At 56.8% G+C, this 22888-nt stretch overlaps 4 protein-coding genes across 7 annotated transcripts in view; all 4 read left to right on the top strand.

Moving 5' to 3' along the window:
• HOXD10 (homeobox D10) lies at window positions 15-3267 on the top strand. The gene is made up of 2 exons (XM_021399892.1): window positions 15-876; window positions 2202-3267. Exons 1-2 carry the CDS (start codon window positions 135-137, stop codon window positions 2477-2479), a joined length of 1020 nt encoding a protein of 339 aa, XP_021255567.1. The 5' UTR covers window positions 15-134; the 3' UTR covers window positions 2480-3267.
• Window positions 5959-8209, top strand: HOXD9 (homeobox D9). Its single transcript, XM_021399894.1, has 2 exons — window positions 5959-6818; window positions 7216-8209. The coding sequence occupies exons 1-2, from the start codon at window positions 6149-6151 to the stop codon at window positions 7455-7457; spliced, it is 912 nt and encodes a 303-aa protein (XP_021255569.1). The 5' UTR covers window positions 5959-6148; the 3' UTR covers window positions 7458-8209.
• On the top strand, window positions 11686-13735 carry HOXD8 (homeobox D8). Of its 3 annotated transcripts, XM_021399302.1 has the most exons (3): window positions 11687-12096; window positions 12334-12481; window positions 12917-13735. In XM_021399302.1, the coding sequence occupies exons 1-3, from the start codon at window positions 11974-11976 to the stop codon at window positions 13210-13212; spliced, it is 567 nt and encodes a 188-aa protein (XP_021254977.1). In that variant the 5' UTR covers window positions 11687-11973; the 3' UTR covers window positions 13213-13735. The 3 variants fall into 3 exon arrangements, with proteins under 3 accessions (XP_021254976.1, XP_021254975.1, XP_021254977.1); XM_021399301.1 differs by having other exon boundaries at window positions 11686-12481; window positions 12920-13735; XM_021399300.1 differs by having other exon boundaries at window positions 11686-12481.
• Window positions 15170-22888, top strand: part of HOXD3 (homeobox D3) — a 28135-nt gene continuing 20416 nt past the window's right edge. For both annotated transcript variants that reach the window (XM_021400206.1, XM_021400207.1), the window contains exon 1: window positions 15170-16440. The gene's annotated coding sequence lies outside the window, so the exon portion shown is untranslated. The remainder of the gene's footprint in view (window positions 16441-22888) is intronic.

Here is a 22888-nt window from a genome sequence, read left to right as displayed (position 1 = left end):
CGGGGCGGCGGGCGCTGCCATTGGCCCGGCTGTCATGTGGTCGCGCGGAGGCATCCGCAATTACACGGGAATGTTTTCCTAGAGATGTCAGCCTACAAAGGACACAATCTCTCTTCCTCAAATTCCTCCCCAAAATGTCCTTTCCCAACAGCTCTCCTGCCGCTAATACTTTTTTAGTAGATTCTCTCATCAGTGCGTGCAGGAGTGACAGTTTCTACTCCAACAGCGCCAGCATGTATATGCCACCTAGCACAGACATTGGGACTTATGGGATGCAAACCTGTGGACTCCTACCGTCTCTGGCTAAAAGAGAAGTTAATCACCAAAATATGGGTATGAATGTACATCCTTATATACCTCAAGTAGACAGTTGGACAGATCCGAACAGATCTTGTCGAATAGAGCAACCTGTTACACAGCAGGTCCCCACTTGTTCCTTCACTACAAATATTAAAGAAGAAAGCAATTGCTGCATGTATTCCGATAAGAGAACCAAACTCATTTCTTCAGACGTCCCTTCCTACCAGAGGCTGGTGTCTGAATCATGCCCCATTGAGAACCCCGAGGTTCCCGTCCCAGGATATTTTAGACTGAGCCAGACCTACGCCACTGGGAAAACCCAAGAGTACAATAATAGCCCTGAAACGAGTTCAACCGTAATGTTACAGTTAAACCCTCGCGGCAGCTCCAAACCGCAGCTATCTTCTCAACTTCAGATGGAAAAGAAAATGAATGAAAACCCGAACGGCCAGGACGGCGCGGCTAAAGTCTCTCAAGTGGAAAGTCCCGAGCCCAAGTCCACGTTGCAAGACGAGAGGAGCTGCCTGCCCGAAGGCTCCGTGTCCAGCCCCGAGGTCCAGGAGAAGGAGACTAAAGGTCTGTATTACCGAGCTTGAGCCGTGCCTTGCCGAGATCCGGCACCCGGCACCACGCAGCTCCCTGCTGCCCTGACGAGCCCGCGGCCGCCCCACTTCACGGGGAGGACTGTGGGGCTGCAGGTGCTGCGTCTGCGACGATTTTGGCAGGCGAAAAATGCCACACAAAAGGGTCCGAAGGTTTGCTTTGAGCTGTGCCTCCCTTGTGCATGCAGCCCTTCTCTGCGGTGCGGGGTAGCTCCGTGTGCTCCTTAGTGCGCTGCTGGAGCCCAAACCGGCCAAATTCCTTTAAAAAAGCAGCACTGGAGGTTGTAAAATACGAGCGGTGCAACTTTCCTCTCGTAATATTGCGCTGATTTTCGCCACCGAGGCCGGCTGCGGTTTGATTGCGTTTAAAGTTAATTACGATGCTGTTAAAATAGGTGAGGGATAGGTGCTTCCAGGCTGGGGGAAGTTGGGAACAAACGCACAATGAAAGCAGCAGCCCCGCTGCCTGCGTGAGCAGAGCGTGCACTGTGAGGATGTGGTGCTTGTGAGAACCTTGGGTTTAGGCTCCAAAAAGCGCAGCGTTATTTTGAAATGCGTGTGAAAGGTAAAGGTGGTGCTTCTCTGATTTTATTTTCCCTTTAAAAGAGCGCAGAAGCCTTCGTTTCGAACAGCGTGTGGCGAGGAATCAAAAAACGGGAAAAATTTGTCTGATAAAAATGTACTGTGCAGCCTTCAGGTCGATTTTTACCCTACGTGTGCACGGAGATTCTCTTTTTCTGAATTATAGTTACCGATCCAGGTCTAGGTTGGTGTGGGACGGATCCTTTTCTGGTGGATAAAGAAAATAGAATCTAAAAGGAAAATGGAGGGGGAAAAAAAAAAAAAACACCCAACAAAAAGCCCCGCGAGGCGGAGGGTGTTAATTTCGCGTGTATCTTTGGGGCTGGGAAAATGTCTGTGTCTGCTCCTAGGTGTGCCTGCGCGGCTCAGCTGGCCGGGGGGTGCTGCCCCAGGCGTGTTGCGGGGGCATTTTGCAGCGGGGCATTTGGCCACGCAGCGGGCGGGGGCTACGGGCCGGGCCGGGCCGGGCCGTTCCGCGCGTGGGGCCGAGCTGCGGGCAGGGTGAGCCCGGCCCCGCACGGCCGTCGCTCAGCGCTGGGAAGGGCCGAGCCGGGTGCAGCCACCGCGGCCGCCCCCATCCGCAGCGCCCCGCGCAGCAGCTCCGCGCACATCCGCCATGGCTGCCAGACACCGCGGAGGGGTCATGGCCAAGGGTACGCGCTTACAGCCGAAGGGGGTTTTCATTTTTTTTTTCTTCTTCTTCTTTGATTTTGATAGAGGAAATCAAGTCTGATACTCCAACGAGCAATTGGCTAACTGCAAAGAGTGGCAGAAAGAAGAGGTGTCCTTATACTAAACACCAAACACTGGAATTAGAGAAAGAGTTCTTATTCAATATGTATCTCACTCGAGAGCGCCGCCTAGAGATCAGTAAGAGCGTAAACCTCACTGACAGGCAGGTCAAGATTTGGTTTCAAAACCGCAGAATGAAGCTCAAGAAGATGAGCAGGGAGAACCGAATCCGAGAACTGACCGCTAATCTGACCTTCTCCTAAGGCGTTCCCGGGGGTGGCAACAGCGAGCAGTGGGCACGGCACCGCCAGTGCCACGTGCGGGAGAGACTCTGGCAGAACCGTCCTTTTCCTTTTATTTTCTGGTAGAATGTGACTCTTCGTCCTTCTTTTAGCGCTGCAAGTGAATATGTATTACTATGACGAGTATATATAAAACCTAGCACGTGTAATTTATTTTTGTTCTCATCGTAATGCAGGGTAACTATTATTGAATATTATCATTTGGTCTTAACTTATTGGAACTGTCGAACATCCAAGCAATGTGACTTTTTCATGTTTTTACTAACAAAATGGTATTTATGTGGGGCTGTTACACGGGCCATAACGTTTGGAGTACATTCAATACTTTAAGAAAAAGGGGGGGAAAACTTTGGGGGCGGGGGGAAAGAGAAGCACATCATCATGTAACTATCCTCGCAAATGAACTTAGAGGTCGTCCTTCGTAAAATGGAATACTTCATTCTTCTCCATTGTAGACATTTTCTTGTGGTGCATATGTGGAATAGTAGTCGTTCAGCAGCAATATGTCCTTCTTGTGCATGTTCTGTTCGCATGTATAATGCAATAAACTCTGTAAACTACTGCGGTCCCTTTGGTTTTCTACAAACGTTCCCAGTGTGGATGCAGGTTGGTTTCCTGACACTCCCTCGCCAGCAGCTCCTGGGCCTGGTGCTCCTTCTCCTCCGCGTTCTGCTCTTTGTGTGCCTCTGCCTGGGCTTTGCTCTTTCTTTTCCCCTTTTTCTTTGTTTTCTTTTCTTTTCTTTTTTTTTTTTCTCTTCCCTTTTTTTAGGGGTGGGGAGGAGACTGGGGCGGGAAATGATGTAAACCCGAATCATTTATAGTTGTGCCTGTAAACAAATGATTAATTGATAAAATGTTGTGATGTTCGCAGTCTGACAATCAGAATGCAGGATCAAAACAAAGCAAAAAAAAAAAAAAAAAGAAAAAGAAAAAAAAAGTGTAGAGAAAGAGAGAAAGAAAAAAAAAAGCAGAAAAAAAAGTTGTAAAATATTATGACCTAAACTGGACATCCTCATCCAATCAACTCATAAATGGTAAGTGATAAAAAATCTTTCTACTACAAGCTGTCAGCAATATGTGTGTCATTTTATTTGACGTTCGGATGTTGATTTAAAAAATAACAGTCGCTGCGTGCTTACAATGTGTAGACTCCGATTTCGTGTCTTTACTTGCTTAAAAAAAAAAAAAAAAACATCGTGCCAAAAACGGAGCTGGTGCAACCGAACGGTAAGAAGCGCTCTCCTTGGCCAGCCCGTGGGCCTTCCGAAGACGCTGCACGGGGAAATGTCCCCCCACATGTGGTAAAGCTGGGCTTTTCCGAGCAGCTGAGCTCCAGGCAGTGCAGCAGCCGCCCTCCCCGGCCCTGTTTCTGTGGCCCTGCACCGCCTCGGCGTGCTCGGAGCCCGTTTGATTCCACGCAATTCCGCGTTAGCAGCGCGCATCCAGATCATGAACTTCACGACTCTTAACCCTTTCTGTGCGCGGCTGAAAAACCCGGGCAGGGGCTGCTGGCGGCTGGGGAAGGGCGCGGTGGGAGCGAGCAGCAGCGCCGAGCGGAGCGGCTTGCAAATGAACATGACTCCGAGCTGAAGTGCAAATCCGTGGGCACGCGTTCACCTTCGGTTGGTGCGGGAGAACGGCTTGCCTTCCCCCGACCGCTCGCTGCCCACCAACGCCCATTCCTTCCCTGCGCAGTTTCTACGTGGAGAAACGAAAGGCAGTGCCCACGTCCCCGAGCCCGTGCCACCGGCCCTGCCCGCCCCGCGGCTCTGCTCCCCGCTCTCGGCTGCCTGATCCAAGCGGTGCTCCCTCGCAGGGCGGAGGGCTGCTTCCCCGACCCAGAGCAGCACGGTTTCGGAGCTGCGGGGGCACATAGGTACGCTGCTCTCGCTCCCGCCTCGAAAACAAACAACAAAGCGGTGCTCAAAGCCCATTTCCTTCAACGTTGCGTGGGTTTGAACCCTCTTTTTTTTTCCCCCCTTTAGAGGTACTCGCCGCATCACCCGAGGAGTTCAGCAGTGGGAACTCGTTCCCTGGCTCCACACCGAGTGCTCCACGTACACAAAAAGGAGGTTCACCCCAGTCCGTACCAACCCGTACGTGTGCGGCAGGGCCGCCTCGCCATGCGCCCGCTGCCAGAGGAGTAACAGAGGAGTCTGAAATGCAGAGGAAAGGCGAGAGCGAGATGGGCAAAGCCGAACAGTAAAAATAAAAATAGAAAAGGAAAGAAAAAAAAAAAGAAAGGGAAAAAAAGGAAGAAAACAACCTATGAGAGTAATAAATCATTAAATAAACAGGAATTTCGGTCCCTTCCTCATACCGGCCCGCTAGTAGGAAGTGTTTTCGCAGTGCTGTTGTTTGTGTCCTCAGCGGGCCGTGCTGCGGGCTCCACTCTAACTGTGTGCGTTTCCTCCAGATTCCGACACAGCACCTTCCCTCTCTCGGAGGAGCAGAAAGGCGCAGCACGGCGCGGGTAATCTGGTTGTCCGCGCTAAGCAGGCGCTGGGGAAGGAAGGATAGCGGGCTCGGGCAGGGAAGAGGAGGCAGAGAAAGCGGCGCGGCCGAAAATCCCCCGTAGGCATTGAACGTGGCAGCGCGGGCCGGCCTGGATCCCCCTGACCTCGGCGGCGGCGGAGCCGGGGCCGGGCTGAGGGTGGAGGGCGCGGGCCCAGCCCCTGCCTCCCGCTCCCCGCAGCCCCCGGGCAGCCCCCGGGCAGCGGCGCGGCCCCGCTCGGCAGCGTGCGCTCGGCCACACGTCGGTCGTGCTCGGAGACGCGGGTTTTGCTGTTTCCATCCGTCCATTTTATTAGGGACACATTAATCTATAATCAAATACACCTCATAAAATTTTTATTGAAAGGCATAAAATCATTACAGAGGTCTTCCACCTGTTTTAAAACAACACAATGGGCATCTCTTTCAAAACGCGAATCCTTCCCATGGAAACTTTCTGCCGAGGGGGGGGACGGGGACGGATAATAATACCAGCACACGCTCTGAAATATGGAAGTGCTGCAATGTGCTTTTACTGTAACATTTTCCTGTTTTATGAGAAGTCGTTACAGTCCCAGCTTGCGATGGTTTGTTTTTACAGGCAAGAATCCCCCCTTCCCAGCGGGTTTCCTCGGCAGCTCGGAGTGTGATTAGCAAGACAAGGCTGTTGGATGTATTTAAACACCCTGCCTCTCATTGATTAAGAAATGAATGGCAGAAATCACTCGGAGGAGGTGAAGAAATAGTCCGCGGCCGTGGGCTGCCGGCGCGGCCACGCCCGGCGCGCCCTGGGAAGGGCATGGGCAGAGATCGGGCAGGGTGGGCTCGGAAGGGGCATCGGGCATCGGGCATCGGGCGGTGCGGGGCGGGCAGTGCGGGGCGGGCGGCTCCGGCGCGGCCCGGGTGCGCCGCGCGGTGCGGTGCCGTTGTTGATGATGATTTTTTTTTTTTTTTTTTAATCACAGCAGCCCCAGTTTAGCGGATTGATTTACTCGCAGTATTGGTAAATATGATCACGTGGGCTCCGCAACCAATGGTTGAGGGTTGCAGTCTGCAAAATACTACGATTGTTCTCAGGGAGGGTATCATATACAGTTAACAGTGTAACCTTTTATATGAGTAAGAGGGGAGCCTAAAATGTCGTCTAGTGGCACCATAAGTAACTATTATGTCGATTCTCTCATAGGCCATGAAAGCGAAGAAGTTTACGGGAGTAGATTCGTCCAGGGGGGTCACAGTGCGACCTCCAGGCCATCAGGTGTGGCAGAGAGTTCCGATTTTTCCTCCTGTAGCTTTGCACCAAAATCCACCGTGTTCTCCACCTCCTGGTCCACGGTTCACCCGCAGCCGCCCGCGGCCATGACCGGGATCTACCACCCCTACATGCACCAGCCCCACTTAGGGGCAGCCGACGCCGGCCGCTACGTGCGCTCCTGGATCGAGCCCTTCCCGGGCTTCCCGGGAGGCGGCGGCGGCGGCGGCGGCGGCGGCGGCGGCGGCGGCGGCGGCTCCGCGTCCGGCTCGGGCTCGGGCTCCTCCGCCGGGCGCCACTACGGGATAAAGCCGGAGACGGGAGCAGCCGCCTCCTCGTCTTCCTCCTCCTCCTCCTCCTCCTCCAAAAGGACTGAGTGCTCCTCGTCCCGCGAGTCCCAGGGGATCGCCGTGCCCGAATACACGTGCGGCGCTTTCCTGCCGGAGCCCCGCGAGAAGGCGGCCGCCGGCAGCGCCAAGGAGCCCGCCGCCTGCAGCCACAGCCCCGGCCCCGGCGGAGAGCCGAAGGAGGAGAAGCAGCAGCAACTTGACCCAAGTAAGTGGGGAAGGGGAGCGAGACGGGAAGAGCGGCAGGGAGAGAGGGAGCGAGGGAAAGAAAGGAAGAAAGAAAGAAATTGCCCCTTTGATTTATTGCCGAAACCTGTAAGGCTCGAATGTGCAAAACTGATAGTTTTACTAACCTATAAAAACGTCTAGACGCCTACCCCAGCGCGAGCAGCAACAAGCACCCATAAAAGACTCCACATAACCACCTACCATCAAGACATCATTTGTACAGTAAACAGACCGGGGCATTAAGGCTTTTATGATAATTCCCCCGAAGTTGTGAAAACAGTCCATCCTTCGTTAAATTAATTTAACGACCTTCCTATCCCCCCCCCCCCCCCCCCCCCCCCCCCCAATCCCTTCCCCCTGTGCCTCCCTTCTTCCAGATAACCCCGCGGCAAACTGGATCCACGCTCGTTCGACGAGGAAAAAGCGTTGTCCCTACACTAAGTATCAAACTCTGGAACTGGAGAAGGAGTTTCTCTTTAACATGTACCTCACCCGCGACCGCCGCTACGAAGTAGCTAGGATTCTAAATCTCACCGAGAGACAGGTCAAAATCTGGTTTCAGAACAGAAGGATGAAAATGAAAAAGATGAACAAGGAGAAAGGCAATAAAGGAGACTAACGCCGGGGTGGGAATGCGGCCGGGGAACGCTGCTTTGGGGCTGAGGTTGGGGCTGTATTTTTTTATTTGTATTTTTATTTTCGGTTCGGTCGGGTTTTATGCTTCCCCTGCCCCCTCGGCCCCGCGTGCGTCTCTCCTCCCCCCCCCGCGCCCCCGCCCCAGGATCGTTAAATCAATCCGGTCTTTTTTAGGTAGAAGTGAAACGTGGTCTGTGTCAGGTATTTGGGGAAATGTTGTCTTGCTCGCCGACGTGTTTGCAGAGTCGCTTCCCCCCCTCCTCCCTCCCAGGCCGTTCGGTCGGTGGTGTTGTGAGTGCACGTTAGCTTCGGGGACTTTAGCTGATGTTAAGTGTTCGACATGTCTCTTACAAGTGATGTAGTTAGGTAGTTCCTTTGCCAAAATAAAGGTAAGGAAAGTAATTATAATAATGATAACAAAATATATATTAAATCACAGTGGCTTCAGTCGACGGGAGTGCTGCGTTGTCCGCGATTCATTGAGAGGGAATCTCGCCCCAGCCTCTGCTTTCTAGGTCTAAATTTTTGCAATAGATGCCACCGCGAGGCCACGGGATGCTCCCCCCACCCCCTTAGTGCACTGTTAGGAGGTCGTCTCCGACTCGAAGCCATTTGCAATAGGCCTCACGTTTCCCGAGCCCCGGCCCGGTAAATGCTGCGCGCACCCCACGTCTCTAGCTGCCGACCTGCTGTATCTGTGTCCGTTCTAACACAATAAAGGCTGTCGTGACCGAACGAGAGCGGAACTTTGTGCGTCCCCGCGCCGCGCTCAGACCCCCGCGCCCGGGGCCGCGGCCGCTCGGGGGGCACAGGGCCGGGGGGCGGATGGGGGGGGGCGGCCCTCTGCCTCGGCGCTGTGTGCTCGGGCGGTCCGCAGCTTCCACGAGGATCTCTTGGGATCGTTTAGGGAATATTCCCGCATCGCTCCTCTCGTGCGGAGCCAACGAACCGAACGACGCTGTTACTCGCTCAAATCCTTTTTTTATTTTATTTTTTTTTTTGTCCGTCTATAATCTGCTCGCTCTATTCGGGCTTTGTTGGCGAAAGCTCATTTCGCAGCACGTCCCGTGCCTCCAACATTTATAAACACCCATGGCTTTATCGAGATAATTGAGATGAAGTTCATTGTAAAAAATGCTTTGTTTAAAGAGCAACCATTAAAATGAAGGACCCGTAAATATTTACGAGCGGCTCGGTTAATTCAAGATTAAGGGGAGAGCAGAGACCTGGTGTTTCATGGTTTTTACCTCTCTCTTAAAAAAAAAAAAGAAAGAAAGAAAAAAAAAGAAAAGCCAGCCCGTGTAGTGCCAGGAAAAGGTGTTGCATTGCTTCCCATCCATTGTCGAGAAGATACCTATAATTCTTTTAAAACAGGAAGAACCGCGGTATAATAAAACCATTGAGATGGCTAGACGTCTGGACCTAATGAGTTTACGATATGCTATGGCGCTTTTCTTTGAAACCACCTTATTTTGATGTTTGTGTTTGTTAGACGGGAAAAAAAAAGCCAAAAAAATGCAGACAAGCTCTGTCTTAAAATCTTGGACTATAAATTTCGATATGTCAGCGTTAGGCCAAGGCAGCGGGCTCAGAAAAGACGCGGGGGTCACGAAACAGATTTTACAGAGTGCACTGATTTGTTGAAATGTATTTTATTGGATATTCTACCGCGAGGAATCCCACCGCCGCGTTTTCCAAAATAACCATGTGTGTGTGGGGGGGAGGGAATCTATAGCTAACAGCGTGCACGCAGTATTTCTGCCATAGAACACCATCAGGAAGCTCTGGTAAGAAACCGTCACAAAGCCAACACGATTTCCTTTTAATATTTTATCTCGGACGTAGCGACATATTTTACCTCGGATGAATATCTTTTTTTTTTTTCCCTATTTTTTCCCCCCGTATTTCTTTTACTTCACTTCTTCCTAACGCTCCGTGTGTTTGGTTCAAAATGGCAGAAAGCAAAAGCGCCCCGCACGCCGACGCACAGCTCTTCCACGTCAAACCCCAGCCTGGTTCGGTCCATCCGTAGCGTTACCACGCGGCTGTGCTCAGCACACAGCACCGAGCGGCTCCGTGTGTCACGGGGCGCCTACACAAAGAATCCTCCTTACTTTCGTTTGCATAAATCAATCTAGAGAGACGTAAGCGCACGGGTAAACAAAATAACGTGTTCAAGACAAAACCGTATAGCTCTGAAACTACCACACATGGAGTATCCGTGGTGTAATGTGTGGAGAAACATGATCGAAAACGCGATAGCAGCGCTCTTCAAAGCCCCGGCGTCTGTGCTGGCTGCCATGTGTAAGCGAGGCGCATTCTTTGTATGTAGTTAATTAGAACACTGGCAAAAAATTAAAAGAAGGTCGCAGAAATGTGCTAAGTAAATGGCACCGGGAACTCCGAGAGACAAAAAAAAAAAAAAAAAAAAAAAAAAAAAAAAGAGGAAAGAGGAGGAAAAGAAATATTTAAAAAAAAAAAAGGAAGAAAAGCAAAGCAAAAAAAGAAGAAAGGAAATGAAAATCCGCTCATGGTTGAGCTCGGCGACAGGCGGGTCAGAACAGTGCCGGTTCCTCGCTGCAGCTCCGGCGTCATTGGGATTATGGAAACCCCTTCTCGGTGAAGGGCCCTGCGAGTCCCTGCATGACCGTGTCCCTGTCCCTGTCCCTGTCCCTGTCCCTGTCCCTGTCCCTGTCCCTGTCCCTGTCCCTGCCACCTCAAGCCGCCAGAGGGCGCCCGAGCTCCACTCTACCGCCAGAGCCGCGCCCGCCGCCCGCGCCCCTTTCCGCGCCCGCGCAGCGCTCCGCGCCCTGTTTGGGAAGCCGCGTTCTGGATCTGGCCCCGCGGATGCGGACGGGCGCGGCGCTGCCCGCGGGGCCGCTGCGGCTGTGTGGGGCTGCGGGGTTCTCGGCAGGCGCTCGAGCCCCCGGCTGAGGGGGGCTCTGGTGCCACCTCTCCAGCCTCTGCCGCTATGGGCGTCTGCTGCTGTGTTTTCTCATAGATCTGTGTGTTCCAACACCCGGGAGTGAGGGATGCGTTTGGCCACGGCGGGGGGACCGCCCCGTGCCCCCATCCCCGGGCAGGGATCGCTGCTCCTGAGGGGGCCGCGCTGAGCCGGGCCGTGCCGTCACGGTGCCCCGGCTACGGCCGCCCGGGCGCACGCTCACCGGGACTCCGGCAAGGCCCGGGCTGTGTCCCCGCCGTGTCCCTGCGGGCATCGAGGTGCCCTGTGAGGGGCAGGAGCGGCCTCCGAGACAAAGGGAGAGCCGGAAGCGGGGGCGGGCTGGGGTGCGGGCTGCGATGGGGCAGGGGCCTGAGATGGCTGTTGCGGAACCACAGCGCTGTCGTCAGTTCACATCAGACGGTCACACGTGGCTCTGACAGGCCCGTCTGCTATTTCACCTCCGTTTTTCGTCTGCTCAAATCAGGGTGCGCTCTGGATCCCGGGGGTGTCTGCCCTCAAAATTTGCTCCTGCGGCAGGAAAAGCGGTTCGCCAGGAGACCCTCGGTGGGGACCAGAGGACGGAGACGGTGCTTCGTGGAGAGCTGGGAGCTGGGCCGTGCAGCCCTTCCTGAGCCGCCTTCTCCCGTCCCGGAGCCCGACGGGCAGCGCCTTCCTCCTTTCCTCCCTTTCCTTCCTTCCTTCCTCCATGCCCGGGAGCGCGCTCGCTGCCCATTTCGCCCAGCGGCCCCGCGCTGCTGCCCGAGCACCCGCCCGCCCTTCTTCCTCTCCCTGCCTCGCTAATGACGTCCACCGAGGGTGAAATGATGGAAAGTATATTCATGGGCATGATTTCCATTAAGTGTCAATTAACCTGGGGCCTCAGCCATGCGTGCACGGCGTCAAGGGTAAATGTGCATCTCATTTCCCAGCGCTCCACTCGCCCGCGAGGAAACGATCCGCAGGCCCCCGGCCCCACGAGCCGCCGCCCGCTCTCCCCCCTCTTCCCCCCCGGACGCCCTCCGGACGCCCCCGGCCCCGCGCACCGGGCGGCGGTTCCCCGCGGGCTCTCTCCGGCCGCGGGTGCCGGCCGGCCCCGGGCGGCGCGCCCGCGGTTATCGCGCGGATCTGCGCGGCCTCGCCCGCGCGGCGGGGGTTCGGCGGCTCCCGGCGGGGGGAGCGGGGGCGCCGCGGCCGGGGTGGATCCGGGCAGGGCTGGGCCGGGTTTTTTCTTGCCTGAGGAGCGGCACATGTAAACTGAAGCCAAAAGTCCCCCCTGAGCTCATGAGCGTGCGTGCGTGTGTGTGTGTGTGTGTGTGTGTGTGTGTGTGCGTGCGCGGGCTGCTGTGTGCCTAATAGGAAATAGTAAAAGCAGTGAGGCAGGTCATTTTGGGAGCGATTATATTCCAGCCCCGGTCACCGCGCACACGGAGAGCAGGAGAGGGGAACGCACGGGGCGCGGCGGCGGCGGCTCTGGGAGAGCAGCGGAGAGGCACCGGCGGCGGCACCGGGAGCAGCGCCCCGTGCTCGCTCCCCGCCCGCCGCTGCCCCCTCCCCGATGAGCTCCTACTTTGTCAACCCGCTCTACTCCAAGTACAAGGCGGCGGCGGCGGCGGCGGCGGCGGTGGCGGCGGGGGAGCCTCTGCCCGCCCCGTACTACGACTGTCACTTCGCGCCCGAGGTGAGCGGCCGCCACGCCGCCGCCGCCGCAGCTCTGCTCTACGGGACCGGCTTCCCGCAGCCCGGCGGGGCGGGGGGCGGCGGCGGCGCGGACTTTTACCATCCGGCCGGGGGGAGCCCCGCGGCCGCCTACCAGCCGCCTCCTCCTCCCCCCGCCGCGCCTCCGCCTCCTGCCCCCTGCAGCGGGGTTACCTGTCACGGGGAGCCCGCTAAATTTTACGGATACGATAACTTACAGAGACAGCAGATTTTTACGACACAGCAAGAGGCCGAGCTGGTACAATATCCTGACTGTAAATCGTCCAGTGCTAATATTGGCGAGGAACCAGACCACTTAAATCAGGGCTCGTCTCCTGCTCAAATGTTTCCCTGGATGAGACCACAAGGTTGGACGCAGTCAACATTCGCTTCCATCTCACGTCTGAGCTCGAAACTTTCTTTTCCTCCTCCCGCTCCTCTCTCCCCTCTCCCTCTGTTCCTCCCCTCTGTGCCTCTCGCTGTGTTCCCGCACCGCTCTCGCTAACGGAACTGCGGGAGAACTGCGGGGGTGGGGGTAAGGGGGGCCGAGCCCCGGGGAACGGCCGCCGGCGGGGAGCGCGGGGCTGGGGGCGGTCACCAGGTGCTGCCGCGGTCCCGCAAACTGCGGCGCGGGAGAGCCGCGGCTTAACGCTGGGGCCGCACCCCCACGCACTCGCGCGTCTCCGTGCTCCCCGTGCTCTCTTTTTTTTCCCCGCGTGTCCCGAGGGATGCGTGGAGGGCCCCGGGCTCTGTCGACGCGTTGCTCTGAGCCGCCCCAACCCCCGTGTTTTTGTTTCGAACAGCAGCGCCCGGGAGGAGGAGAGGGCGGCAGACGTACAGCCGCTTCCAGACGCTGGAGCTGGAGAAGGAGTTTCTCTTTAACCCCTATCTGACCAGGAAGAGACGGATCGAGGTGTCCCACGCCCTAGGACTCACCGAGCGGCAGGTAAAGATCTGGTTTCAGAACAGGAGGATGAAGTGGAAAAAGGAGAACAACAAGGACAAATTCCCCGCTTCCAAGCAGGAGGGAAAGGAAGGGGAGGCCAAAAAGGAAACACATGATCTGGAAGACGACAGAGCCGAAAGCCACACGAATTAAATTAATTTTGTCCTAAAAGCCTTTGTGAAGGGCCATCAGAAACGAGGAGCCCACGGCCGCCGCCCCGGGCCCGTCCCTGCCGTGCGCGTCCCGCGGGGCCGCGTCCCGCCCCACTCCGCATTGTGTGGGTTCGGGTTTGGGTCTAACCGCATCCGGAGCGATCTCCAGATGTCCGCTCGTCTGCTCCTCCTGGAAATCTGATAGCGAGTTCGCAGCAAAACATTTCTAATGAGATATATATATATATATATAAATAGATACTTTTTTTTTTTTTTTGCAATATTAAAAGACGGTGATTGCGGGAAACGACATACACTTCCTAATGATAAATGCCAATAAGCGAGACACGTATCAATGCTTTATTAATCAAACAAGTGCACTTGTACTATTTTAATTCTTGTTATTTTCTAATCTTGAATAAATTAAATAAATTTAATAAATTTTGAAGAGCAAATCTTAGAAATATAAAACTTTTTACTATTGATATTTGATTTAAATAAACCAAAATTATTCCAATATAAAATCTATCGGTATCCTGACATCCTTTCTGTAATCTGCTCCTCTGATAAACTCCCGGATCTCCACATCTCCCCTCTCCTCAGTCCCTAGTGCCTATTTTGGGGGGTTGGGGGGGAAACTCGAAATGGCCCACTTGAGACAAAACCTGAGCGGGCCTCCAGCCCCGCCCGGGCCCCGGCGCACCCTGACACGGGGACGCGGGGTGCCATGGCCGCCGGACCGAGTTTCCTAGGTGGGACAGCCCCCGCTCCCCGGCGCTGGGACCCCGTCATGCGCGCCTGGGCCGTGCAGCTTTTTCCCTGCATCCTCACCGAGAGGCTCCACCGCGGCCCTACCGTGCGGTGCTCCCCGCTCTGCGGGTCCGGGAGCGCCGGGCCGGCTCCAGCATCCCCCACGGATAGCGGACAAAGTGGCTCGTGGTCCCAAATCATGCATAAATACAGAAAAGGACGTTTCAGCAATAAATATCTTGGCACGGTTTCGGGGCATTTTTCCAAGCCATCGGGCAGGGTGGCGGGGCAGCCGGTTTAGGGGCAGCAGTCACACGGTATAAAGCCTTACGAAAATTTCTGCGCATTTTTCCCCTCGTCTCACGCCTCCAGTGCGCCATGTTCACTGAAGGCCCCGCAGGACGCGGTGCGGTGAATGCGACCTGCTCAACTCCCATTGTCTGCCCCCGAATAGAGCGGTGCTGCCATCGGAGCGGGGTCCGCCTCGTCTCGCAGCCCCACGGCCGGGAGCGGCCAGACACGCGGGAACGGCCGCGTCGAGGCCGGGCTCGGTGAGCGGGGTGGGTTCGTGCCGCTTCCCCTCGGCTCCCCGCCGGCGGCCAGCCTCGGCTCGGCCCCTGCGAAGCTCTGGCTCCGGAGGGAGGCAGAACCGAGCGGAGCCGTTGTTCTGGTTTATTTTAATCACGTAACTGGCTAAAGCTTGTAAACGCGTGGAAACTGCGGCAAAGCCGAGAAAGCACCGTTTTGCTGCACGGATTTGCATATACGCAGCGGTACCCGGGTGGCCGGGAGCGATGCGGCTCTGGGGCTCGGCTGCAGCCCCGCACCGGGCCTCCTCCTGCCGTGGCCCCGGGAAGCGCGCAGCGGAGCCTTCAGGGCCCGGCGGAGCATTTCCCGAGCCGGTGTTCGTACGGGAAAGAGCCGCTGCCGACGTTGTTTTTAATTTCCAGACAAAGAGAATGAAATTAAAATATTCCTGACGAACTTTCCGTTAGCGTTGCCCTCCCAGGGCCGGCTGGGAACGCAGCCACGCACACAAACCAACTGTGTGCTGGTGCACACAGCATTTGCAAAGGCCTACGTCCTAACAGGAAACTTCCCTCTCTCTCTCTCTCTCTCTCTCTCTCGTTTTTTTTTCTTTCTTTTGTTTCGTTTTTTTTTTTTTTAGTTAAAAAGAAAAAAAAAATCTTGTTGTTTACTTATGAAGCTGGCATCTGAATCTCCCCTTCGCTTTCACTTAGAGACCCGCTCAGGAAAAGCGAAGCAAGGCAGCGGTTGCCCAATGCGCCCTCGGCGGCCGCGGGGCCGGGAGGGAACGCCGCCCCGTGCGGGGAGAGGCCGGAGCTGCGCGGGGCTGCGGGAGGTGGCCGTGCCTGGTCGCAGCGGGTGCCTCGTCCGAGGGTGTGTGATCCCCTGCAGCGGCGTGCGACACAGACCCCACGTCGTTAGCGCAGTTTGGTTTTTTTGTTAGCTTTTTTAAAATTTTCTTTCCCGGCGGGTTCGATCGGCATGTAGGGTACAGACAGAGGGCTCTGGCTTTTCTCTGAACAGAAATCGAGCGAGAGCCACAATTCTCATTCCCCTCGCTCTCTGTGACACGGGGCAGCTGTAGCCCTTTCCGAGCACTTTCTGAGCTCCCGGTTTCCACGCGGCCCCGCGAATGCTTCGTGCTGGGGCTCGAGGGCGGCGCGACCTACGGGACCCCGAGCTGCGGGGCGGGGTGCGGCATCAGCTCGGCTCGGACTGCCTTTAGGGTACCTATGGTTTCGGCTTCAGTAGTGGGCGCTACAGGAAATACGTTTTCTTGTAGGGCCCGGCTGTGGGCAACGCAGGCTGAAGCCCTTTTCGTTAGGGCAAGGAGTGGACCCCCGGGCACAGCGCGGAGGGGCTATTAAACTGGGTTCCCCCACCCCGAGTGCGGCTCAGCGCCCCGCTCCCTCCTGAGCTCCGCGCCCGGGGGGCCCCGACAGCCGCTCGGGGCGCGCAGGCCGCGGGGGCAGAGAGTGAAAAACACGAGCGCAACGCGCAGGCGAAAGAAACATGGCGCTGGGAAGCAGTATGTGCAAAATCCGCAAGGAATTGCAGTAAATTCCTTTTTGTTTGAAGAAAATTTACAACTTGGTAATAGACCTTTTTATGACCTATTTGGGCTCGTCATTGGCTGCGGCTGGTCATGTGCAGGCAGCGAGCGCTTTCATGGCCTTTTCCTGATTTCCCTGGCGAATTTCCCCCTGCATTCTGCCTTCAGAGAGTCTCAGCCCCTCTTTTCCTAACCTTTGTCTGGCTGAGGTGTATGGCAGCCGCCGCGATGTTGGCGCAGCGCTCCCCGAACCCCGCCGCTCCCCGGCCCCGCGACGCCTCTCCTCCAGCGGCGCTGCGCGGAGCCACCCGCCTCTGCCCCCCGGATTGCTACGCGGGCGCAAAATGGATTACAGCGATCGTCCCCGGCTCTTCGGCATGCGGGCTCTGCCGCCCACCGGTAAGCACTCGGCTGTCCCGGGCACTGGGCGCCCGCGGGCGGAGCGCCGGCCCCGCTCCGTCACCTGTCCCTCGGAACACCCAGCGCTGTGCGGTGTTTCTGTGGGACCGTTAGCGCGGCTGTTATCGGGGCTGCCGTTGCGCCGACTGTTGGTGTGATTCGTGTGGAACGAGACTGCTGCGCGGGGCGGCGCGGAAGAGGCTGCGGGGCGAACCTCGGCCCCGCGCGGAGCGGCGGAAGGCTGAGGGTCGGGGCGCGGAGGCACTGCGGTTCTCCCGCTAAATGCCCCTTCCCCGTGGTTTTGTTTCCCTGCAGGTTGAAGCGCTGCGCCGTGTTTGCGCACAGCGTTTTCCCTTAGCGGAAGGGTGCTCGCGTAACTTCACACCTAACAGGTGTCTGCGCGGCAGCGCCGAGGGCGGAGGGCGCGGGCGGCCCCGGAGAGCCGAGCCCCGTCCTGCCCTGGCAGCCCCCGCCCGGCCCCCGTTCCCGCAGCCGCGGGCGCGCCCGCCCCGCAGAGCGCAGCGGGAGGCTCCGGGCCCGGTTCCTCCCGGCGGGGCTTCGAGGGGCGGACGAGCAGAGCCGCGGTCGTGCCGCCGGGCGGGAGCTCGGAGAGTGGATAGCCTGGCTGGCTAAATCGTGGGCGAGCCCTCTATAAAACGGGTTTGGTTTGAAACGTGCAGAGCAGATAGAACGATCACGTAGACGTTATCCACATTGCTTGCATATGCGTGTAGATCCTCTACCGCATTGCTTATATACGGGTATATGTACCCGGATCTGCATTGCCTACGTGTGTGTATGTACTTGCCCACACCTCTATCTCTTTCTATAGAACGTACTTGTAAATATATTATTTTCGAATTTGTGTATCTATACTGCATATCCCCTCCGCACTTTCAAAACGTGCAGTCGGAAGCCTCTGTGCCGCGTTGGGTGCTCCCGGCGTCACTCAGAGACGGAAATGCAGCGTGCCACTGCTCTGCAGGAATTCACCACGTCGTCATTTCCCTCAAAAGCAGCCACACGTTTAGCAGCGGAGCAAAATGCCGCAATTAAACCGGGCCCGGGGGGGTGTGCGGGTGCGGGACGCGTCTCTATGCGTATTCGGGAGGCACAGAGGGATCCTTCTGTCATCCACCCGACGCCCGCAGCCCGCGGAGCCGCGCCGCCCCCGGGCTGGGACTGTTTGGGAGGAACCGTTCGCAGAGTGGAATCACTCTGGGAAACTTGGAAAGTGCGTTGTGTTGCGTTAGGTTTCGCTCTCAGAGCCCCTCCTGTCCGGCACGGTCATTATGGCTGCTTCGTAATACATCTCGGCCACAATTTCGGAAAATCTCGTCCTTGAGGTGTTTTCACATGATTCGTAGCCTGCGGGCAAATAAGACAACAAACGCAGGATGTTCGAACGGGTTCTGGTGTGCGTGTGTCCATGTGCTGACACACACACAGACGCAGATGCATTTACAATCCCAGTGCTGTATGTGGGAGGTCAGCATTTTTTCCTCCTAAACGGTTCCTTCCTTCCTTCCTCTCTTTTCTCTTCTCTCGTTTTTCTTTTTTTTTCTTTTTTTTTCGTTTTTTTTTCTTTCATCCATTTCATTAACATTAATGCACACATACGTATGTGTATTTCCTTAAACATACCTACATGTGTCCTTTCACAGCATACTCTTTCTGTACGCCTGCATGCACACGCGGCACCTACGAGGACTGCACATTTCTGTACCTACAGAGCGCCTGTAGCCGTGTAGCTGTGTTGGCGCTCTGAAATGTGTGCAATTCCGATTTCACATCCAGAATTCTCACACCTGCTTCATTTTCTGACGCGTGTAACAGAATTTATGAGTCACTGAAAAAAAAAAAAAAAGGAAACAGGCGATCTCTAACCTATACTTTACTGACGTAAGAGCTATAAAAGAATAACAACAAAATATGACCACCAGGAAATGGCAGTGGGTGCTGCCGGCGGCACCCGGGTACCTACAGCAGCTGCACCTCGGGGCTCCGCCGAGGCCGGCCCGGGCCCCTCTCCACTGCCCGGGACAGAGTTCGGGGCCCCGAACTTGGGGGGCTCGGAGGGAGGGGGGTTGCGACCCGTGGTCGATTGATAAAAGTGACGCACGTTGGGTTTGTGCTCCTAAACTCTGCTAATCCCACCGATTGGCTTGTTTCCTGATAATATTTCGCTTTTTCCAAACAATTATATTTCTCACGGGTGGTTTTATGGGCGATGGGGGGAGAAAAAATGGAAACAAAGACAGTATTTCACCCCCGGGTTGGCAGGCAGCTGTTAAAGGTATTTACGGCTCTACTGCAGTGCGGCACTCAATGCTGTGTGGTGCGAGGGAACAAACAGGAAGCGGGAGGCAGAGATGAGGCACAATAAAGCGTGCAGCGGGAGCGGGGCCGGGCCGGGTGCGGAGGAAGTGTCCCTGGTAGAGAGAGGGGCAATAAAAGGGTATTCAGCGGCAAAGGGGCTGCGCGCAGCCCGGAACCGCCCCGGATGCCTTTGGGGGAGGGGTCCCCGGGGCTTGCGGGGGCAGCTCTAGTGCCCCCGCGCCGTGCCACGTCGGCCGTCCCTCGAGGCGGACCCGCGGAGGTGCCTCCAGGTGTGCCCGAGGGGGCGTGCGGAGCCCCCCGAGAGCCCGGCCACGTGGCTGCGGCGCCACCGTCGAGGCCCGGCAGCGGGAGGGAGGGCGGGGACTCTTCGTAGCCGCCCGGCCCCGCCGGAGTGGACCGGGGGCACCTGCCCGCCCTCGGGGCCGCCGGCCTGGGCGCGCTGCGGCCGCCGGGGGCGCGGCGGGACCCGCCACCGCCACCAGCCATTTTGTGTCCCACGGCCTCTTCCAGGAGAAGGCGCTGTAGGACAAGCCTGGCCTCGATCCCTGCCCGGGAGAGGGGCCCGCCGCCCCCCGCGGCCCGCCCCGGGCCCCGGGCCCCGGCCCCGGCCCACGCCCACGGGAGAGACCACTGGAGGGCGGGGGGCACCGCTCGACCCTCCGCCACTCTCCTGGGGCGGCCCCGGAGCCCTCCCCCTGTCAGTTGTCCTCCTGCCTCCACCGCCGACCTTCCGGCCGTCCTGCGTCCTGAGCACCCCCCGCCTTCCCAGCGGGCAGCGCCAGGGGCCGGAGCAGAGCTCCCGCTCATGTCGGCCCCCCTCGCCTCCCTCCCTGCCCCTTTGGCTCCGTGCTCCCGCCCCACGCGCGCCGGTGCCTCGCGGCTCTCCCTGCCTCCTCCTCATTCCTCTGTGCCCGGGCACGACCCTGGCTGCCCCCGGGGCCGTGCCTGCCCGAGCCGGGCGCTCCCATGGCCCCGGCTCCCCTTCCTACCCCCCGCCCTGTGTCCCCCGCCCCGCGGACCCGCGGTGCCGTCGCCACTGTTCCCGTTTGATGTCGGGGCGCGGCTCGCTACCGCCCTGCCCGCTCCCGGGGCTCCGCTGCCGCCGGGGCCGCCCCGGGCCTCTGCGTGCCCACATCCTGAACGGGGAATGGGCGGAAAGTCGGAGCAGCGATAAAAGCACAGAGCGATAATGAGTTGGACGCTATCAAGGCGGGCAGTTGGTGTTCAAAGCGAGAATCGGAGCCTGTCATTTTGTGGCGCTGAGGTCCTGGAGTCAGGATGCTGTCTTCGTGTCTGGCACGGAGCAGCAAGGGCGACGGTGTTTTGCCCATGCGATTCAATTTCCCCAACCCTTTTATCGCAACTGTTGCCGGAGGGAAAGCAATTATTATGGGGTTTCTTCATTCCACGCTTTATCCGTCTCCAGATCATCAGCCCCGAAAATGGGAGCTGTCATACAAGCCCGAGGAAGGAACTGGCCAGAGCTTCAAAGTCAACTTTCACATCTGCATTTTAGAATAGGAACTGTGAAAATCCTCCTAATTCCCCTTTCAGCATCTCAGGGCTACTATTATTCAATTGCAGAACCACTTATGTCGTCCGTAGATCACAGGAAGCTGCCTCCCTCCCACCTACCCCTCGGATCCCACAGTCCTTTCCCATTCCCGCACCTCCCGGACACATTCGCCCTCAGCCCATGCCCGCCCCATTTTCCAGGGTGTGATGGTTCACCTCCAGCCCCGTTCTTCCCACCCCCACCCCATGAGCTCTGCCGGCCCTCGGCGCTGCCAGGGCAGCAGCCGTCTGCCCTCGCAGAGGACGGGGAGCACGGTCTGGGAGCCAGTGGGTGATGCCGAGTGGCTGAGGCGTTGGGGCTGAGCTGGGAACAAAATTTTTTTGCCTGCGACATGAAGAAGCGACAGGAAACCTCAGGATGCCTCTTGATCTCTGCCTAAAAACGAGCCGGTGGGCTGTGGGTCGAACAATTTAAGGAGTAGGGCGAGAACTAAGGGCCTGTTTTAGGCAAACTTCAGTGCCTGGGATTAATTCCTTCGGCCGAGCGAGCGCAGCGCAGGGAGGACCCCGCCCCGGCGTTAGGCAGGTGCCGGCCGGTGCCCGCCGCCGCGAGCCGGGCTGAGTCGGAGAGAGGTGCTGCTGTCCGCGGCCGTGCGCTGCCGGACCCCGACGGGGCGGACACGGCCCCCTCCCTCTAGGGAAGGACCGCCACCTCCCCCCGCCCTCGGGCTCCAGCAGCTCTGGGCCACTTCTGAACCGTGATAGAGAGCTACTGCCCGGGCTCTTTGTGCAAAAGCGGCCGTGTGACTCCGGGGACATTTGACTTCCTGTCCCGGGCTCCTTGAAATTCTCATTTGCTAACTCACACCCTGCTCCCTTCACACCAGAGCTGTTTTATTGTTTTATAGCTCTCCTCAAACTTCCAGCCCTCAAAGATCTCATTTTGGCAGCCTTCACACTTCCCTCTCTCCCAAAGTCCGGTGCCCGCTGCTCCCAGCAGTTTGGTCGCTTGCAGACGCCCCTCGGTGCCTGGCGAGCCCGCAGCCGTGGCACAGTTCGAGCAGAATGAGTCAAAAACACTTTCCAGGGCCGTCTGATTGAAATGCCACAAACACCCGGGGATGGACAGACCCCCCGCCCCGAGCTAACTTCGCGTTTTGTCCCGACTCGCTCCCCTATGCCCCCAGAGATGAGAGGAGTGCTTCGGGCTGGCACTCAGAGAGGGGCACCGCCTCTCTCCCAAGGGGCAGGGAACACACCCACCGCCCTATGGGATGCTCCCCCAAAGCCGCCGCGGAGCTGACCCGCCGCCCGCCCCCGCACCCGCTTACAGAGCAGCCAGCGGACCTTTATTTCGCGAATAAAAGTTTAAAGCTGAAGGTTATTTATGGTTCCGCAGAGATAGGTCCTGAGTGGCTATTTAGGAGCACGTGATTCCAATAAACTTTGTTTTATGGCTTGAGAGTTGACAAGCCAAAATATAATTCCCACCATAAATTAGTTTAAGAGCGTACAAGTGCAGATGCTTTCATTCCTGGAAGCAGTAATCGGGGAAGTGTTAGCAGGGATTCGTCTGCGGGAATGCGGCCGTGCGGGCAGCCCCGCTCCCCGGTGCCCCCGCTCCCCCCGGCCCCACGTCGGGCGCGCAGTAAGTCGGCGTCAGCCTCCGGGCTGCGGTGCCTCCGCGCCTCCGGGCACTGCGGGCGGGGAGGTGGGCCCTGGGCTCTGCCTGTGGGGACGGGCAGGTAGAGCTGGGCCGGGCGGGGCTGGGGGCTCGCTGCTCCCCGGCCGAAGCTGGCGAAAGTGGTGAAGGTCTTCACTGAAACTGGTCTGGAAAAACAAAAACATATGTATATACATATATATATACATATATATATATGTATGTATAGAGAGAGAGAGAAAGAAAGGAATGATGATGTAATATTTAGAGCCGAAGGGCTGATGCTGTTCCACTGGCCTCGCAGTGCTATCCGGAGTGCTCAAAGCTAAAAGAAATATACATTAAAAAAAAAAATAAAAACAATCTTGGGAAGCTCCATATGGCGAGCTATCGATACCCGGGATATTGCTCTTCTGTTGTACAACAGCTCCCCAAAATATACCATAGAGATGCAATAGTGGAGGTGAAAATTGGCTTACAGCAAAATAAGAAAAACGAAACAAAACAAAACCGATATTGGCATTTTGCTTCTAATTATACGGTGCTTTTCAGGAGCCTGAGACCGAATGTGTGTTTTTGTTTTCCTTAATGCTATGTTTGAACGCAGTTCTTAAAAGATTTGAAGGAAAGTTCGGGTCAGATTCATCCTTCTATAACGCAAACAAAGACGCGTGGCTCGAGTTTATTGATGGATAATTGTGTGATCTTAAAGGGAAACGGGCTTAGAGCGGTCCGAGATTTGTTCCTATAGAATTGTCGTTCTGTTGCTCTTAGCGTGGATGCGGGGCTGCTTTGCACATCGTGACATTTTCTGGGCGATGTTTTAGCGAAGGTGATCTGAATATTTCATTTGTAAGCGACTGAATCGCCACAAAACGATCAAAAAGAAAATAAAGGCCTTTGTTATTCTTGTTTTTTTTTTTTTTTCCC

This window comes from Numida meleagris, chromosome 5 (genome assembly GCF_002078875.1).
Source record: "Numida meleagris isolate 19003 breed g44 Domestic line chromosome 5, NumMel1.0, whole genome shotgun sequence".
NCBI classification, from domain to species: domain Eukaryota; kingdom Metazoa; phylum Chordata; class Aves; order Galliformes; family Numididae; genus Numida; species Numida meleagris.
The sequence above is the reverse complement of the archived record's forward strand: the minus strand, read 5'-3'. Positions and strand labels throughout refer to the sequence as shown.

Bases quoted from the DNA above. Each gene is read 5' to 3' on its own strand.
- HOXD9 (XM_021399894.1), top strand. From the start codon at position 6,149: ATGTCGTCTAGTGGCACCATAAGTAACTATTATGTCGATTCTCTCATA. The intron at 6,819-7,215 runs GTAAGTGGGGAA...CCCTTCTTCCAG, and splicing joins GCAGCAGCAACTTGACCCAA to ATAACCCCGCGGCAAACTGG.
- HOXD10 (XM_021399892.1), top strand. From the start codon at position 135: ATGTCCTTTCCCAACAGCTCTCCTGCCGCTAATACTTTTTTAGTAGAT. The intron at 877-2,201 runs GTCTGTATTACC...TGATTTTGATAG, and splicing joins CCAGGAGAAGGAGACTAAAG to AGGAAATCAAGTCTGATACT.
- HOXD8 (XM_021399300.1), top strand. From the start codon at position 11,974: ATGAGCTCCTACTTTGTCAACCCGCTCTACTCCAAGTACAAGGCGGCG. The intron at 12,482-12,916 runs GTTGGACGCAGT...TGTTTCGAACAG, and splicing joins TCCCTGGATGAGACCACAAG to CAGCGCCCGGGAGGAGGAGA.